Below are 19,068 nucleotides of genomic sequence, written 5' to 3'. Positions count from 1 at the left end.
AGTCCAATGAAAGGCTGAAATATATAGAGAAAAAGGTGAGCAATATGTTCGTAGGAGGAGTGCCTCCTAACAGGGACGTGTATTGATATATCAGTTGGCGCAACCTTCATTTCACCACTATTTTATGCAGGCCCACGCTTCCGGCAATCTTACTTCCCGACGATGTTAGCCTGCTAATTGATATTCAACATCAGTACCTTTCTTGAATATGCGAGAATGTGAAACCAGTCAAGTTCCGTTTGCCACCTGATGGTGACTATCAATGGAACTAGTGGTTTATCGCTTACTTAGGGAGGACTAGGGCCCCTATAATCTAACCTGAACTACAACTTCGTGGCCGTTTTTTCAACTAGGCTTCATAAGGTCTCAAAGCTTAGGAACTTCTGTGAGATGTCCGATGTCCACTGTAACTACTGTAGCAGAGAGACTGCTGCATTTCCAGATGTCAGGTGTGTTACGTGATGATGCATATGTTGGGCCAACTCACCCAGTGGTCGTCTGACTCCACTTCCATAAATACTGTCTATTTCACTTGTTTTTCACTCACCTACGTTTGTTTTTTACTAACCTCTAATGTGTGAACCACGATTTCGTTCTTCAGGTTCCCTCGATCTGCAGGGCTCTAGTCTCCTTTCCGCCGCAGCAGCAGTGGCTGCATCGGCGGCCGTTGTGAACAACAGCAGCATGGTATCTGGCATGTCCTTGCACAGCACGTCCGGGACCGCATGTACCTCGACTACATCGGCAACTTCCACGCTTTCGTATGCTGCTCCGTTCAGCATGTTAAATCCGATCATGACTACTAGCACAAGCTCTCCGAACAAAAGAAAATGGCGCCGAAAACCAAAACCAAAACAAAATGCGTTTGGGAAGATAGTGAGTATCTTCTTACTACCTATGCGTGGTGCTCGGTTCTGTTATACATTTTTGGTCTTTTCATCTTTTCTCAAAAGCCCATAGCGTAAACTGTCACATGCGCTCTTCGTCTATAGTAGTTTTTCTTCTATAGTGTTCTCCTTGGGACCTTGTGTAACGAAGTACGCTGCTCACCTAGATTCAGAGTCAAGTCGTGCACATTGGTCGATAGGTTACTATAAGATTCATAGCTGTCAACTAGATACCCCCCAGTCAGAAGCAAGTCAGCGATTTGGGCACCAGAATCCTAGTCTCTCTTTGACTGTATTCCTCTGATTTACAATCAGCGTTGCACGCCATCCTCATACAGGGCAAGTTTGAGTCCATCGGACCACCCAGCATTAGTCCGGATCTACCGCCGTCCTCCTACATGTGTTGTGAGGCTTTAGAAGGGGTCTCAGTGCATGTATTCTGAAGGCAGATCCTAAAAGATGTCTGTCTGGAGTACCTCCCCCTCACTCCCAACTTCTGCCTTTAGATAAGCCGAAAAATCTGAAGTTCACTGGGTTCTTCATTCGGATGTGACAGACTTTGTGAAGTTCGGTGATCGTTCAATGTGTTTACTTGGTGGGTCATCCGTGTTGCTTCAAGTGATTGTTTTGGATAGCATCCTCTAGACAGTGATCGAATCGTGCCTGCTGAGCCTGCAGTTTTTAATCGAGTCGTACCACTATCAACCGATCAGTAGCTGAAAACGTATGGTCACAAAAAGCCTGTTGCCGTCTACGTCTGAGGACCCATAAGGCAATCAACTTTGTCCTTTCCGTTTCGTTATTTGTACTTGCAGGTTAGCACAAGTAAACCTATAAGCATTGAATTATCTCAACCCTTATTTCGTGACGCCTCCGCTTTGAGTAATCATGGTGCAACCGGTTGAGTGAGTGCTCTTGTTTTATCCTATGCTCGTTCTGCGTGTTGTTTCGTTACTGTTAGATTACTTTTGGTCCGTTTTTGTTCGAAACTCCTTAACTCCTATCTTTCTGTTCTGTGCTCCGACTGCTTCTACACACGAGGAATTCTTCCATTTACCTTCTGTTTGAGGGATGTAACTAGACGCAATTGCACTAGGAAATTAATACGACTTCATTGGTTTGCTGTTTCAGACTGGTGATGGTATGAACATTCTGGCCGGAATCAATCTCAGCGAAGGAATCGATGTGAACGCAGCAGCTGCGGCCGCAGGAGCGGCGGCTGCCGCGGTAGGAGGTCCAGTCCCGTTGGATCGCAAAGGAAGACCGTGTAATTTCCCTTGCCCAGCATGCCCCAGGCGATTTGCATTTCAGTGCCGACTCGCAGCTCACTTGCGTTGTCACACAAACATTCGTCCATTCATTTGCATTGACTGCGGGCGCGCCTTCACACAACGGGGATACTTAGTCAGACACGCGGCCGTGCATAAACTGGACCGTCCATTCACTTGTGGCTTATGCGATCGATCCTACAAGCATTACGGCTCATTGGTCAATCACAAACGCACGCACAGCAAAATGGGAGTTTCCGGTATGGGGAATATCGCTCTTCTCTCTAGCAGTACGGTGGACCAGTTAGGTTGCGATGTTTCGACTACCACGGTCACTGGCCTGTCGAGTCTGGAAGAAGTTGTTGCTGGGACAGTGGTTCGATCAGAAAAGACCGACGGATCGGACCCGCTGGGATCTACGGCAACCTCTACCACAACTATTACCCTACTTCCTGTCAGTAAGGTAGAAGAAATTCTACCCACGGATCTCGGCAGCTCTTTACAACAAGTTTGTCTCCCGTCTGGTAATCTCATGAATCTTTCGGATAGGCATCACACTGAGGGCGTATCTTATGCACAGTCTCATTCATTGCCACACCAGCTTACAGCTACGGCTGTCTGGCCGATTCTTGCTTCGGGCAACCCGACTCCACAAACCCAAATGCTTGCATCCACGAACGTGTCACAAACCATGGTCTCTGCATCACACTTTCCCTCTATCACGATCTCACCCTCTCAGGGAATACAAGCTGGTCAACCCAACCCACATCAGCTTTCTATCGCAACATCACAACGGCAGCAACAACAGATCCCGCAGTCTGGCAATACTACCATGCTCTCAGCTGCCACTGCAACACCGGCGTTTGTCACCGTTCCACTGTTTGGTAGTCAACCCCAAGTGGAAAGCAGCGAGACAGCTACTTCACATCACCCACACAATCCATTCCACGGTGCGAGTTCCTTAGTCAGTACGGCGCCAGCCTCTGATGCATCACAGACAGCTCACCCCCACCAGCAGTCAATCGCACAGAGTGCTCAAATGTCAGTCCACCACCCTGGCTCAAACCAAACACAGTCTACTCCAGGTGATGCCAACAGTAACACGCCTGTGCTTCATGTGTTACAACCTTCACCGAGCATTTTCTTCTCTTCTTATTATTTACCACATACTGCTGCCTCACAAATGTAGATTACGTCAGCCATCCTCCATTGACCAGAATTGAACTTCGTAGATTTCTGCGCGCGCACATTGTTAAATTATGTTCGAAATTACTTCTCGCTCTGGATTCTCGGTATAGGCCAACCGGTTCGCGGTTCGCCAGTCCTCACCAACACGTTCATGCGTTCGACCGGTCTACCGAGTAGCGCGTGGATGACCGCGCACGCCTGTGATCTCGCCGCCCGTGCCCTGTCTGTCCCGTCCGCTTTTCCACTACCTGTCAATGTATGTATATTCATTTTTATCATGCATTTCTTATCGGAGATCGTGGGGTTTCCGGGCGGCGGCAATATGAACATCAACGGTAGCAGCTGTTTTTTGCTCATTCCACAACTGACGCCTCTCCTTTATGTTATATATCTTTTGTTTTAATCCAGTCTCATTTGAAAGTCTAACCAACTCATGTCTGATGTCATGAAGATAAAGGTCAACAGTTCTCTGTTCTGAAGCCGGTCTCGTTTTAAACATTTTTTCTCTTTTATACCTTATTAAAATTCAGTGAGAATTTCAATTGCCCGTCTACCAAGCATGCGGGTGTTCCTTGTTTGTTTTCCAATGTCCAATGTAAACACGTTCGTATGCTTTGGCCTTTCTAATGAAACTTGATTTCACCATTGATTTCGCTCATCTTTTTTCTTCCACATCGATCCGTGTCTATTTTTGAGGTTTATCATGTAGCCTGCATCGGACTAGGTCTCATTTCGGAAAAGATTTCAACTCACATGCGTCCGGTTCATTTTCTCAAAGCTACTCTCGATACAAACAACTAATTTTTGATCAAGTTCGAAGGTATTCTGCGCGACCGTGTGTCTTTTCATTTCAAAGTGTGCTTCTTTATTACCTCCCAGTGGACAGTTGTTGTTTCCAAACTGGCGTTCTATTTTGTCGATCAAGTTCAACGCTTATACCTGCTTGTTTTCTAATCCCATCACAACCATCAGTACTGCTCGCTTCTGTTGCTTGCCGATACGTTTGTTTGTGTTTCAGTCCCGATTCATAATGTATTTAGTTTTGTAATCAATCGAACCGTACTCAAATGGACAGACAGGCGTTTCAACTGCATGCTTTATCTTATACTCACTTTCGCGTTTTCATCCATCCGAATGCAACCAGAAACACGTATGCTACACTCAGTCACACGTTGTGAACAGTGTGTCCTCTAATCCAAACCACACCCCACTTCCAAAAATTACCCGATGGTATGCATATATTTTTTCTCATCATTGTCTTCCTCGCTCCAATGTCGCCCGTCGGTCTTTGCCGCTTCATTTGCCCATACGCGTATATGATCACATTCTCTACTTGGGTGTGAATATTAATTATAGTCCTCGCCGTTTTTCAGTGAGGTACATGTTCCTGTAAAAATGAAACGTAACTTTTCCTATGTTGTAGAAACGACGATGACAACAACATTATAGTTTTTTCTACATTCCACTGTTTCAACCCGTTGCTTAAGGAAGGAATTGGGGCCTCGTAGCTATCCGAACGGAGGTTTATTGCTTTGTTTTAGATTTTTCAGTTAGCCTATCGTCTTGATATCTGCATTTCCCACCTGTTGAGCCACAACAGGGACGGAAAGCTGGTGTGGTTTCTGAAAATCTATTTTATCTTTCTTTGTTCCTAGTTCGAAACGTGGAAAATCAGCCAGTGTTGGCCTTGAAGTTTGATGTAGTAACCCTGCAGTATATTGTGCTAGCCGGCAACCGATGATTTTTCGTTTTCATCCCAAGACCGCTGCTGACAGCTGGTTCTGTCACGTTTAGACCTATACTACACTTGCGCGTGTATACTAATGAACTGATCCCAACTGTGTCCAAGATGAGTTCACTTCTCTCCAATGGTCATCTGTGGAGCTTGTGACTAGGGTTGTTCAGCAGTACCTTGAAAAAGGGTTAAGCGTCGTTGGCTATCGGTCTCTTCCAGGAGCAGTCTGACCAAAATTTGCCAAAGAAAGTGTTTCGTGATTCGATATGACAGTTGATCTCTCCACAGCCTAACGGGACCAACCAAGGAGGAGGGAAATTTATCATCACTGGATTAATGTGTTAGTTTCCATAAGCGTGAGGTGATTCTGTATTGACTTATCCTTTACTGTCTATTTGCTAAGGAGTCTCCTACAAAAAAGCAGTCGTCCAGCTGTAATACCCTCTCGGTGCTTGACTGCCATGCCACCTGAAAGAAGCACGAGGGCCGGGAAAATCGAGAGGCAGAGGACTTGTTCGAACCACGGACCTTCCGGTCAGTAATTTCGTGCCCTAACCACTGAGCCGTCTCGCCCCAAGAAACCTTTTGTCCAAGCCACTACTCGGATGCACCAGACGGATTCTATTATGCACGCGTTATCCTCATGCGCTGATAGTTACTAGTCCCCGAAGAGTTAGACCACCTTATCGAACCGGAAGAGAGGTACTTAAAAGTGTCCCCGGGTCGAATATATCCTGCCGCAGGAATGTTGCGTAGCTAGGTGTTCCCCTGGGTTTCTGATTCTGCCTATGAGCTGATACAGTATATTTTGATACTAGACGTCTCACTGCATCAATAATACTCTTGTCTCAAACTAAACGGTTTTTTCAGGCAATTGTCAGATAGGACCTGTCTTCTTGACCGAAACATGGTATTTCTTACGTGGTCCTGACATTTTTTATTCAAAAGAAAATTGTGCTGGTTCGCAGTCTTTCACCCGAATGTGCTTCTTCGATGACCAGACACTTGACCCCTTGCCTTCTGCGTTACACCATGGTTGTAGTTGTCATGTAAATTACACTAGTCAGATAATCGGGAAAAGCAGGCCTTGTCTGCTATACTGTATGTCCCGATTTTCTTATGCACTTACGAGCTAGAACGATCACACTAATTTTTCGTCTCTTAACTTAATCTTTTGGATTTGAGATAACTGTTTCTAACTAAAGCCCAGATTGCCCGCTGTTCTTTTGGGTTCCAAAGGTCTGTTTATAAGTTGACCAACACGACACTGCCTGGAAATGTGTTGGTTGTTGGAAGTTGCAACCGTATCGATGAGAGTGGTCACCGCCATGGCGTACGCAGACGATTAAGGGAAAATGAAACGCAAATTCCTCAGCCAGCAATAATTTTCTGGAAATAAGGGCGAAATGTCTCTCACTTGGTCATGTGTACAACGCGGACGGAATCATTTTACTTTTCGAACGGCGAGAAACAGAGGCCCCTTGCTGAGGGCGAAGGATGTTCTCGAACAAGTGCCGTCAGTTTCCGGTGGCGAGGGTCAATCACTACCTACCGGGAATACATGGGTGGACTCCAACCATGCACTTGTCCCGCTGCCTTTCATTAGCTTTTCAAGTATGTGCTCACCTCGCTTAACCATTGAGAAGCTCATGGATATAGAAATCAAACAAACCTATCAGAACCGGCCCCTACCGGCTGGCCCTGTGTCGGCTATTAACGAACACTGGAAAAAGGTAGCTAAAGTACTATTCAGAACCGGAACTTCTTCGTGTGGTCTCACCTGACTCATCCAAACATTGATCTCTGATAGGACAATCCAGTGCCACCAGCTGCGGTGACTCGGCAATGTTCATGCCGGAACATCGTTAACGGAGATGAGTGTTGCTCTCTGTGCCTTACTGAGAATAGTGAGCACCGTGAGGTGGACAACGAATGAGTTGGTGGAAGTGTGTGAAAGAGATTACGATGAGTTAAGGTGTTATTAGTACGGTCCGTCTTCCAGGATGGGCAGCCGGCTACTCTCCTGCGCTTGACTGGATAAATCACGTGAAACGACGGCTCACCGATGTAAGTGGCACTCCTGCTGCCGGTTTCTAGATTGGTGCGCTTGGTGCAGGCACCTCACAATGCCTGCGAAAGTCGTACACCGGGTCCCCTCCGCCATTCTTTCCACTCCCTAAATATAATCGCAAAAATTTTGTGGTTGCATGGCGGTAAAGCATTAGCGTCAACACTCATGTTGCTGCTTATGGTGATCGTTGTATCCGCTTCTACCTGGATTCATGATTTTTCTCTGCTTTGTTCCACGGATTACCTACTACGCCGAGAGATAGGGACTCCACTCTGAATACAAGGCTGGTCCATGTATTTCACATTCTTCTGATGGGTCAAAAACGTTGATTCGATGTGTGGTTTGTTGCAAACAGGGACCATCATTAGCGAATTACACTCATTTGCAAACAAAGGTGGTTTTTGCTAGATTCACCCGGAACCCAGCTGAATCTCTTGTTTAGGACGATCATCCTAACTCCATACCGAATAACGCCAAGGAACCACCACACTGTCGCTCAGCTAAAACAGTTTTTGATAAGAGATCAAGGAGAAAAAGTGGTTTTTCTTCTGACTAAAAGCACTCCTCGGCTCAATACCTTGGTGTCGAAAAAAGGGAATTACCAACAAGGAACATAACAGCTCCACTGCGGACAAAAGCAAAAAAATTACAGGGGGTGTTTTCGCGGTGTTTAAAGCGCAGGTTTGACTCTAAATCTAAGCTGTCCTATCGACGTTGGGTGCTTGGTAGGCGTTGCTTCTACAGCAAACCTGAATACACATCATCGTCAGCCGTTGCTTCTATAACGTGCCTGAACACCAGCCCCCGTCGACCATTGCTGAACTGATTGACTGCTTGAGCGTAAAATCAGCAGCTGGCATTTCTGGCCCAGATGCTTGGCGGCTTCCCTACTGCGATTTTGATGGATTTTGAGGGTCCCACTGTTCGGGGGCCAACCGTCCCCAATAACCCAACAGCACATCATATGGACGGATGTGTCACGGCAGGACACGGGGCTAAACGAAGGCATGCCCTGATTGGTCAGAATGCCAGCCAATCCGAGTCAAGCGTCTGTGACTCGACGCTTCTCTCCCCCTCACGGAGATTCTGGCACGACCTTGTGGAACACACTGTGACTACCCTATAAATACAGTACTAATTTTCCTTTGTCGCCATAAAGAGCTGTGTAGAGCTGCCGTGCCTTTTGATATATCATAGTGGGTGAAGCAGGAAGCCAAGGGACCGATACAAAGTTGCACTACCGACCAGCAAGTTACAACACCCACTAAGTTTCGAGCATTATGGGATCATTTTCGGGAATCTGACTGTCATGATACCCCGTTTCGCCATTCAGTGTAAGATTGTCGGTGCGGGTCAAGTTGTTTTATTACGCGATCGGTCCACTGTCTCGGTTGCAGCAATGGGTCCATCGTGGGCAGTACAACTGAAGTAGTGCCTCTTGGTGCTGGCCTTGGAAAATGACTTTTCCAGCTTTTGGGACCGGGTACCCGGTGAACCATAACTGATTGACGTGCTGTTTTCATACGGATGATCCCACCCGGGCGCCATAAATCACCTGACTGATTCATTTGAGGACGATTCCAACAGTCCAGTTTCGGTGACCGGGGCGATAGTATCTCACAAGCACAAGGTTTCTAGATTGGGACGTTGGTTTCCCTCCTGTCGGTGATTGAAAACACGAATTTTTGCAGGATTGCCTCCTGGGTAAGTCTCAATCGTCTGTTCATCGTAAACTGCTAGAGAGCAAGCGTCAGAAGACTAAGGATTCTGAGTTACTCTATAATTCAGCAGGAAGGTATCTAAGATCACCATCGTGATCCCTTCCCCTTTTGTCAACGCGTGGTTAAAGGTATGTATAATCCTCTCAGCTTGGCTTTTGGATGACGGATGGAATGGTAAAGAAGTAACAGGCGTGATGACGAATCTTCGAAAGAATTCTCCAAACTGATTGGATATGAACTGAGCTCCATTTTGTGACTTATTCGTTTCCAGGAGGTAAATGCTGTAGTTTAATAATGGTTGCCATCGTTGTTGTCTGGGACATAACAGACTTCAGGTCACTTACTGAATCCATCGACGACGATGAGGAAACTTTGCCCCTTAATTGATTCGGCAAAGTTCATAGTTTCTGTGCCTACAATCAAGACTACGGTAATTGTCTGTTGGGTAACTTCTAGGCATCTACTCATCAGAAACTGCTCTGACGGTCTGCTCCATATGTTTAGCGATACCAAGCCAATAAACATAGCTGCGAACGAGGGCCTTCAAGTGGCTCATGCCTGGATGTTCATCATGAAACTGAGCTAGGACCCGGCGGCGAAGTTTGGTGGGAACAGTGATTCGGTCACCAAAGTGAAGACAGCCATTGGAAAAGTTGTCGGATTTCGGACGGACAGGTTGTTGGTCAGCTGGCTTAGTGGTACTCTATCTCCTGTAGTACGCAGTCATTTTTGCTGCCATGGCGGACTGTGTCAAAAGTCAAGGATAATTGATTTTATAGTCTCCGATACCATAGCACGAACTTCCGGTTTGATGCCAACGGCTGCTATGACCGTTTCATCTCATGAAAATCAACCAACTACAAAAGCGCATCGGCCTGCCCAATTTTCTCGGTTATGGCCCAGATGAATCGTGGTCCACCGTTGTGGGTAGTTGGCTCTGTAGACCGGACCCAGATACAACCAACAGTGATTTGTGATCAGTGACCTTATGGCATGAGCGAGCGTCTTTTGAGCACCATCAGGGAATGTGTGAGGTATGACTGCACCAACTCCACGGTTCGGTGCGTCGGTTGTGAGAATCATAGGCAGGTGTGGTTGAAGTGCGTAAGTAGAAGTTCAGACTGCAACAGCCTCTTCGCCTTTTCGAATGCAAGCTTGCAGTTGCGTGACCAATCCCACTGACATGCCTTGGTCAAAAACTGGTTGAAGGGTTCGCGAAAACGAAGCTTGATTGGCAGAAAGGCGCTCCAAAAATGATTTGAGTTCAGCGACATTCGGTGGTGGGAGCGTCCCCACAATTGCATCAGCATTTGACGGATTACATCGACGGTCATTTTTTCGATAATGAGACCGAGGTACTTCATAGAACTCAAGAGGAACCGGCACCTTTTTATCATCATTCACCCGTTGAAGGAAGACGCCCGACCGGAACAGGTTTTTTACTGGTCCCCGTGAAGAGGTCGCCAAGGTAGGTGGTAACTCCGGCCACACAATACAGCATCGTGCTCATAATCTGCTGTTAGATTGATGGCACAGTTTTCACTTTGAACGTCATTCGAGTGTGATGCTATTTATATTTACAAGTAGGCTTCTGAAAAATCCAACTTTGCAAAATACATGCCGCTGTTCATCTCCTCGAAAATATCACGAGGTAGGGGCAATGGATACTGACTAATTTCCAAGGCTGCATTCAGACCTGTAGAGTAATCGGCAAACATAGGCAGGGCAGCATTAGTTTCTTGGAAAACCACGACTGACGCAGTTCAGGAAGGGTAGCTCACTGATTTCCGGACACCGGTATCTTATCGGCGTTTGAGTTCGGTATCGAGGATTGGTAAAGCCACATGTGGCACTGTCATTTTGGGTCTGAAAGTTGGCAGAACGTTCGGGCGCAAACGAAGCACCGCTTTTGCTCTCGAGCAGTATTCAAGACCGTCACTGAAAACGCCATCATATTTCTGCAATAATGTTAGAGTCGCGGCATTGACTGGGTTAATGGTCGCAGACACTCAAAATTTTGGTTTGTGTTGATGTGTATAAGTGGTCGATCGGCAATGTTGAAAGGTGCAAACGATCTATTCAAGGAGGTTAAGCTAACAAGCTGCAAGTTAGACGATACAGCGATCACGATGGCCTTCTGTCTGCATCTTACGGTCAAACTGACCAAGCAAATGAAGCTTACCGCCCGATAGATTTCTGATGGGGCTAATTGATGATCCACTGTTCCTCCAAGGACGATAGAAAACACTCGTAATAGTGGAAGCCGAATCAGGCTGCGGTCGAAATGCCGTTCCGTTTGCTCTGATCGTAGCATACTTTCACCAGACATTGACCTGCTTATCATGGATAGCGGGTATTGTGCTAAACCGGCGTTCTGACAGCCTCCGTCTGCTTCGGGATCTCCGGATTTGGATGGGCATCCGGCCTCATATTCGTGTCCAGTACTGGTTTTCCTTCTGTCCACCTCGATTTCACACTAAACACTTATGCTTTTTAAAAGGACGTAATTCCACAAAATGCCGTTCGCCGCATTGCCAGCATATGAGCATGGCTTTGCCTCGTCCGATTTTGCCGCCAAGGAAGGTTGCCTCGACGTTGTCTTGGCAATACCAAAATCAGGGTTGGATAGTGGTTGTTCCAACGTGGCAATGTCATGGTTGAGATTCAAGAGTCAGTGGAATTCGTGAGTAATAGTCCACGGCGTTATTTCGAGCGATGGTTAATTCTTGTTCACTATCCTCGGTTCGACATCAGTTTCTGAATGTGATTAGAGGCCGCATACTAAAATTAGGCATAAGAAATGGGACTTCCGTCATGGTAGATGATTTGTCCACATTCAAGACTGACTTTATCCGCACAAGTGATGTAGTCCCCAGACTCCCTCTTTCAGATTTTCATACATTCCTAGCTAATATTAAGCAAGGACGGACGCACACCAAAATTGCCGAGAGTTGCTGGTAGGATCACACATGTTGCCTGGCTGAAAGAAGTTCGAATAACGTGTGTTCTGCTGTGCCAAATTTGCTGAGCATTAAGCGCACTCACCAGGCAGCATATTTGTGTTTCTCGTCGACTCTGTAAATATTTTGGTAAGGTTTGAACCACGAACTGAAGACGAGATCATCATCAGGCTGTTGGTGATCGAGTTGAAGGAGTTTACATCTGGAGAGGAATTTCGTGGTTGAACCATGAGTTGTCTTGTCAATTACCCCTTAAGTGTACGGTGCCAGCCCAAGCAGTATCATAGAGTGTACCAATCGACGTACCTGAATTTAGTTCTCCAGTGCCAGCCACAGTGATCAGTACTTAAGGAAGCTTAAAATAGGAAACTCGGTGAACTGCTCGTTGAGGTGCCTCAGGCGTGTTGACGAAACAAGCTTATTAAAGTCCTGTAAGCTTGTGACTTGTCTGAGCCGCGACTGACACACTAGATTCGTACATGCTCCGTCCACCCGGGATACATATTCGCAAATGTTTAACCACGTCCTCACATAGTCCTATTTGCAAATTTCTGGAGTGAGCAGCTGTTTCAATGCTGTGTATTTACAGAAAGTCACCGAATTCCTACCGTGTAATCAAACGCAATGGTGGGTAAAACGTGTCAAGTATCGCATCCTTGAATCCACGTGTCAGACTTTACCTGTTTACAGGTAGGATTAACAGATGCTAACGTTTGATATATAGATAGTTTTCTGTTTTATCCATTTAGTGTGACTGAACTGCTTGAAGATGGATATTGTATTGTATTATTTGAGAACAGGATGCTCACACCGTTTTGAGCACAGCGATTCCAAGGTACCAGATATGGATTATCGGAAACAAACTACTAAGAATTCGAAAGTAGTTAGGTAGCCTACAGGTATGCAGCCACAATTATAACCCTGGAGCGAGGAATGTGAAACAACATGTTGTCATAATAACGAATGAATAAAGTTCATTGAGACACCATTACCATCAAATCACACAGTACAGGGGGAAAGCGCATAATTAGAGCTGTTTGTGCACATTGCCAACCCTAGTTTAAACTAGTCACAGAATGAAATGTAAAGTTTTAATCGGCGCACCAAAGGAACAGGACAGAGAATACGGAGATTCCGTCAGTAAGCGGCACTCTTAGGAATCGTTTGTTCCACTGTCATTTTCTTGGCGGATAAACATGCTCAGATAACTTTTTGCGCCACAAGCAAACAACATTTCGTGATAAATATCCACTTCTGGCCGTCCAACAAACTGCTAATGCTTTTAATCAGTCGACGTGGTTCAGCCTTCTCTTGCAGACAGTGAAATAGTACTGCATGATCCACGTGAAAAGCATTACCGGCACCATAAACCACGAGTATGGCACGGAGGGTGAACGAAAAATTTGCTTCCCACTAACAGAAGAAAATTTTCAAGCGCGGCTATTTAAACAACGATTAAAACCAGTCTGACTGTCCACATGCATTGCAGGTGCTGAGGGAGGAATATAATTTCCCCAGAGGAACAAGATCACATTCCGTTGATTGGTGGTCTGGGTGAAAAAACGTTTTCGACCACACACGGAACTTCCTGGTCAATCCATTTGCCTAGTCAGCAACCACAATGAACGGTTTCAAGACACACTGACCAGTTGGCGACCCCACAGCTGTATTGCTCTTCCACTGCGCGCTATAAGTTCCTTGAGGTCTTTTCCGGGATACGTCCTTTGATAACTAATTTAGATTTAGTGGAGTTTATTCCTCTAGAGGGGGTATTGAATGTCGAGGGATTGCTAACTTGCAGGAGACTATGTGACGAGGAAATGGTGGCCCAACGAGCACACATTCGACTTAAATTCATATCGTAAATCATGGACACCAAACGGAAAATCGAAGATCGAAAGAATTCACGCGCTTGCCCAGCTTTCCAGAAGGGGCTTCAGTCCTCAGTCAGATAGTAACAAATTGTTTTAATTCGTATATTCCCAAAGTAAACCTCAAGGATCTTGGAAACAGCGCTTCACCTATTTTCACGCTCTGTGGTGAAGCGTGTCTGAACACGAAACTGTGTGCAGCACCACAAATCCAGTATTTTCTCACTCGTTTACCTGATGACTTGTTACTTTGCACTGACTGAGCTTTAGGTTCGGCAATAGTCTGATAAACTTCAGACCTGTGTCGTATGATTATGCAGATGTGTAGCGTAATTCTGGCTCACTATACCTAATCACACACAGACAACCGAATCCAACACTTAGTCACATGATACTCGTGCATGCTTTGATCAACGAATGCACATCAGTAATAAAGGGACCATGGCGGCCATACTTCATACTGACACTTCGGATCGCCGTTATTCCAGACAACGGAGTCGAATTCACTAACCGGACCGCTGATGTAAGAACCGGATGCTGGGTCTATATATATCACAAAAGGATTTCGCATTGTCTGAAGACGAAACAGACCAGATTACAAAATTATTCAGTAGCCACTTCTGATGTAACAAACGTAGCTGTGTTCGAGCCCTATTCAAGAGGCATGAGCAGCAATGCAACAAAACAAAGACGAAGACGAAATGAGAGGGAAGACTTTGCCAGACACTGCAAAATAATGGCTACCCAAGGAACTCTACATATACAGGAAAATGTCGGTAGCTGTGGAAGCAGATTGCATAATAGTACTGCATGATCCACGTGAAAAGCATTACCGGCACCATAAACCACGAGTATGGCACGGAGGGTGAACGAAAAATTTGCTTCCCACTAACAGAAGAAAATTTTCAAGCGCGGCTATTTAAACAACGATTAAAACCAGTCTGACTGTCCACATGCATTGCAGGTGCTGAGGGAGGAATATAATTTCCCCAGAGGAACAAGATCACATTCCGTTGATTGGTGGTCTGGGTGAAAAAACGTTTTCGACCACACACGGAACTTCCTGGTCAATCCATTTGCCTAGTCAGCAACCACAATGAACGGTTTCAAGACACACTGACCAGCTGGCGACCCCACAGCTGTATTGCTCTTCCACTGCGCGCTATAAGTTCCTTGAGGTCTTTTCCGGGATACGTCCTTTGATAACTAATTTAGATTTAGTGGAGTTTATTCCTCTAGAGGGGGTATTGAATGTCGAGGGATTGCTAACTTGCAGGAGACTATGTGACGAGGAAATGGTGGCCCAACGAGCACACATTCGACTTAAATTCATATCGTAAATCATGGACACCAAACGGAAAATCGAAGATCGAAAGAATTCACGCGCTTGCCCAGCTTTCCAGAAGGGGCTTCAGTCCTCAGTCAGATAGTAACAAATTGTTTTAATTCGTATATTCCCAAAGTAAACCTCAAGGATCTTGGAAACAGCGCTTCACCTATTTTCACGCTCTGTGGTGAAGCGTGTCTGAACACGAAACTGTGTGCAGCACCACAAATCCAGTATTTTCTCACTCGTTTACCTGATGACTTGTTACTTTGCACTGACTGAGCTTTAGGTTCGGCAATAGTCTGATAAACTTCAGACCTGTGTCGTATGATTATGCAGATGTGTAGCGTAATTCTGGCTCACTATACCTAATCACACACAGACAACCGAATCCAACACTTAGTCACATGATACTCGTGCATGCTTTGATCAACGAATGCACATCAGTAATAAAGGGACCATGGCGGCCATACTTCATACTGACACTTCGGATCGCCGTTATTCCAGACAACGGAGTCGAATTCACTAACCGGACCGCTGATGTAAGAACCGGATGCTGGGTCTATATATATCACAAAAGGATTTCGCATTGTCTGAAGACGAAACAGACCAGATTACAAAATTATTCAGTAGCCACTTCTGATGTAACAAACGTAGCTGTGTTCGAGCCCTATTCAAGAGGCATGAGCAGCAATGCAACAAAACAAAGACGAAGACGAAATGAGAGGGAAGACTTTGCCAGACACTGCAAAATAATGGCTACCCAAGGAACTCTACATATACAGGAAAATGTCGGTAGCTGTGGAAGCAGATTGCATATTCGATCAACCGATGCATCGAACTGGATCCAGTTTTACGCACCTCTACGTGCAAAAGACCAACATCTCGGAAGGAACACTTAGAGACGAGCGAATATTGGATTCACAAACAACTAAACAGGGAACCCCTCGGAGTCAAATCAATAAAGGTCGCCTGACCTGGGCACCTCTACGTGCAAAAGACCAACATCTCGCCCGGAACACTTAGAGACGAGCGAATATTGGATTCACAAACAACTAAACAGGGAACCCCTCGGAGTCAAATCAATAAAGGTCGCAAGCCTGACCTGGGAAGGACAAAGGTTACTCCAACACCGACCAGACTACGACGGCGAGGGATGGCAACCTCAAAGGTCACGTGGGAATCGGCGAATGAGGACACGGGATAACAGAACATTCAATGGAACCTCCCGGCCGAACAACTAATCGTGATCAAAGGTCATCCCCGGCTACCAGCACGTATATTAACACACACGTAACACTACCCAACGCACAATCACCAACCCACCGCTACGGAGAACTAGGCTCCCCAATAACGCACTGATGATGTCACCTTTACAATCAAATTGCTCAGCTCAGGGAACTCTACATATATTTACTTTTGATATCCAAGCCAGAGGGAGTAGTTCTCCACGTATTTACAGGCTTGAGGGGACTATTATTTCATGTTCCCACAAATATCTCGCAGTAATTTGCGCGATGTTTTCAATGTGCAGAAATGTAACCGTTCTCTGTTATGGTTGTGCTGGTAAAATAATCTTCGTCCGAGTTAACTGTTCAGTTGTCTTCAGATTCTTCTGCCACAGGTGAAGTCGAATATGGTTTCCTTACAGTACCTGGGTGACGCCTCTGCGGTGAATGGTTTCTTTCCAACGCTTCACTTGTATTTTGTCGCAGAAAGTTATTAAGTGGGCACTGTCCCACTGATGTCATTTTCACCAATTCGCCAAGATCCAGCTAACCAGTTTGTCCAAAAAACACTAACTTGCAAATCAGTGGAATAGCGAAAGGCGTTTAAAATGGATATGCCTTTAAGGATAGACGTCGACCCAGTTTGACCGCCGGACCGAATTTCTCCATGGCTATCGTCAAGCGTAATCTTCATACCCTAGATCGGACAAAATCAATAAGTCCTCGCGAAAACCGGTAATTATTTAGGTAACATTCATGATGTCAAAATTTTCTTAGTTGAGTTCTAACGCTACCCAGCTGGCAAATGATTGGAAATGCTCCCGTATGAAGCTACGCTTTGGATCTCCACAAAACAACTACAAACCAATCACAATGCTTGCCGTCGCATTCAAAGCTATGGAAAGCATGACAGAGATAGCATTGGCTGAATTAATCAGTAAAAATGACCTTTTAAGTAGCACGAGTTGAGAAATAGGTAACTTATGCACCCATACACTGAATGTCCATAACGACTGGATGGTAGCAAAAATCTAAGTCACCCTTATCGATTCCATTTATCATACTTTCCGAAGGCTTTTGGTAAAGTTGTCATAACGTGTTGCTATACCAACCTGTATCCCTTGATATAGCAGACAGCAGTAAAATGGTTCACTAACAAAACGGATAACAGAACCTTGGTGGAACAACTGCTATGAAATCCACACACATAAGGATGTATATTGGGCCTCTGTTGTGGGCTCCAAACTCTTCTACTCATACATAAACGATCTTCTGTAGCTAAGGGAGTCACCCAACATAGCTTATGCCAACGACCTGGAACCATGAGACTCTATCCGCACCAACGAAGACACCAAAGTATTGCAAGGCGACATGTCCAGATCAGACTCCATTCGAGCAAAGCAGTTTTCACCTGATACACAAAAGTCATAAAACCGCCGAGTGAGGTCAACATAAAAGTGAGCTATCCATTGTTCCGATTGCGTGTTGAAATTCGTCGAACGCAAAGAGTTAAAAATATAATTCGTGACTCATTTCGGAAGCATATGCCAACCGGCCAAAAATTCTCAACCTATTTAGCTTCGGTCGTCGCAGACTGAGGGTTGAATTGATACTCACCAATAAAACGCTAACCAGTGCTTTTTATTCATCCACATGCCTATTTAACTTGCATCTGAGTATACAACTGAAAGAATATCCATTAATTGTCAACCATAACCGATTGGGGTGCGGGAACAGATTCTCTCTACCCGTGTCACATCAATCCAAAATTTACCCTCAGTCAATTTCACCAGGGCCAAAAGCACAAATGCTTTCAAACGATGGCTGGACAGATATTTCTCAATGTCATAGCTGCGTTCAGTGGAGAAACCACAAGCTAGCAATTAGTGTCAAACATGTAACCTATCAAAGATCAGATGTACTTCATTAGCTAGTTCCTACCACCTTTTCCTATTAGAGCTTCACACCCCCTTATCCTTGACACAAACCAACAAGAGGGAGAAAGAAAAAAGAACGATAGAAGGAGGGGGACAGAAATGGGGTGAAGTAGGTGAATAATGATGAAAATATCGGAACGAGTGGGAAAGTGCTTTTCAAAAAGGGAGAAAAAGGGGAGATGAATATTCCGTTATCTATGCACCATTCTCATATTATTGTACTTCACTTATATCCTATCCACGAAACAACCATTTCAGCGAATTGCCAACGTTCGACAGTCCTGTATCCAGATGCGCATTACACTGGACGCATTTCTGGACCTACAAATAACCCCCGAAACCTCCGAAAAGTAGCAGTCCACAAGCGTACTCAACCAGTCAACAGACAGAGTCGAAGCTGCCATATTTCGTTCTGTGACAAACCCAGCGAATCGGTTGGGTTCATAGGGTGAGATACCGTGCTTTAATTTGATTGGCTACGGCTCCCACACCCCCAAACGTGTGTACCATGTCTCTGGATCACACGATTTCCGCCCTACTACACGGACGGCACAGCAAGTTGTCCCCTACCGCATCCTGACCGATAGAGCTTCCCATCTAAGGTTATCGACTATTCGGCTGGCGAGCCCCGTTCTGCCAGGTCTGGCTGCGTCTGCACTTAATGCTAAATAGGTCTGGTATTCGACCCAGCTCAGGTGTTCAGTTCGTTTTGCTTACCTAAGATGAGCCAATATGCGGCGTGGAGGGTGTGACTTGGCTGCGCCGGAGCGCCGTCGCACGTGAGGAACATGAGGATTGAGTTCCGCACACGTCTATTGGAAGAACAGTATTGACAGTCCCCCATGTGACGATGCGTACCAAATACGCAGGTGCT

General features: G+C 45.6%; 1 protein-coding gene across 1 annotated transcript in view; it reads left to right on the top strand.

Annotated features, from left to right (window-relative positions):
- T265_09196 (hypothetical protein) overlaps positions 1-4,771 on the top strand; it is a gene marked incomplete at both ends in the record, with an annotated part of 34,578 nt that extends 29,807 nt beyond the window's left edge. Inside the window, 2 exons of the mRNA XM_009175208.1 lie at positions 602-876; positions 2,019-4,771. Coding sequence (XP_009173472.1) covers positions 602-876; positions 2,019-3,344 — 1,601 coding nt within the window. The remainder of the gene's footprint in view (positions 1-601; positions 877-2,018) is intronic.
- Between the last annotated feature and the right edge of the window lie 14,297 nt (positions 4,772-19,068).

The sequence above is a fragment of the Opisthorchis viverrini genome (assembly GCF_000715545.1).
Source record: "Opisthorchis viverrini unplaced genomic scaffold opera_v5_260, whole genome shotgun sequence".
In the NCBI taxonomy this organism is placed as follows: domain Eukaryota; kingdom Metazoa; phylum Platyhelminthes; class Trematoda; order Opisthorchiida; family Opisthorchiidae; genus Opisthorchis; species Opisthorchis viverrini.
Note: the sequence above shows the minus strand (reverse complement) of the source record. Positions and strands in the feature narration are given on the sequence as shown.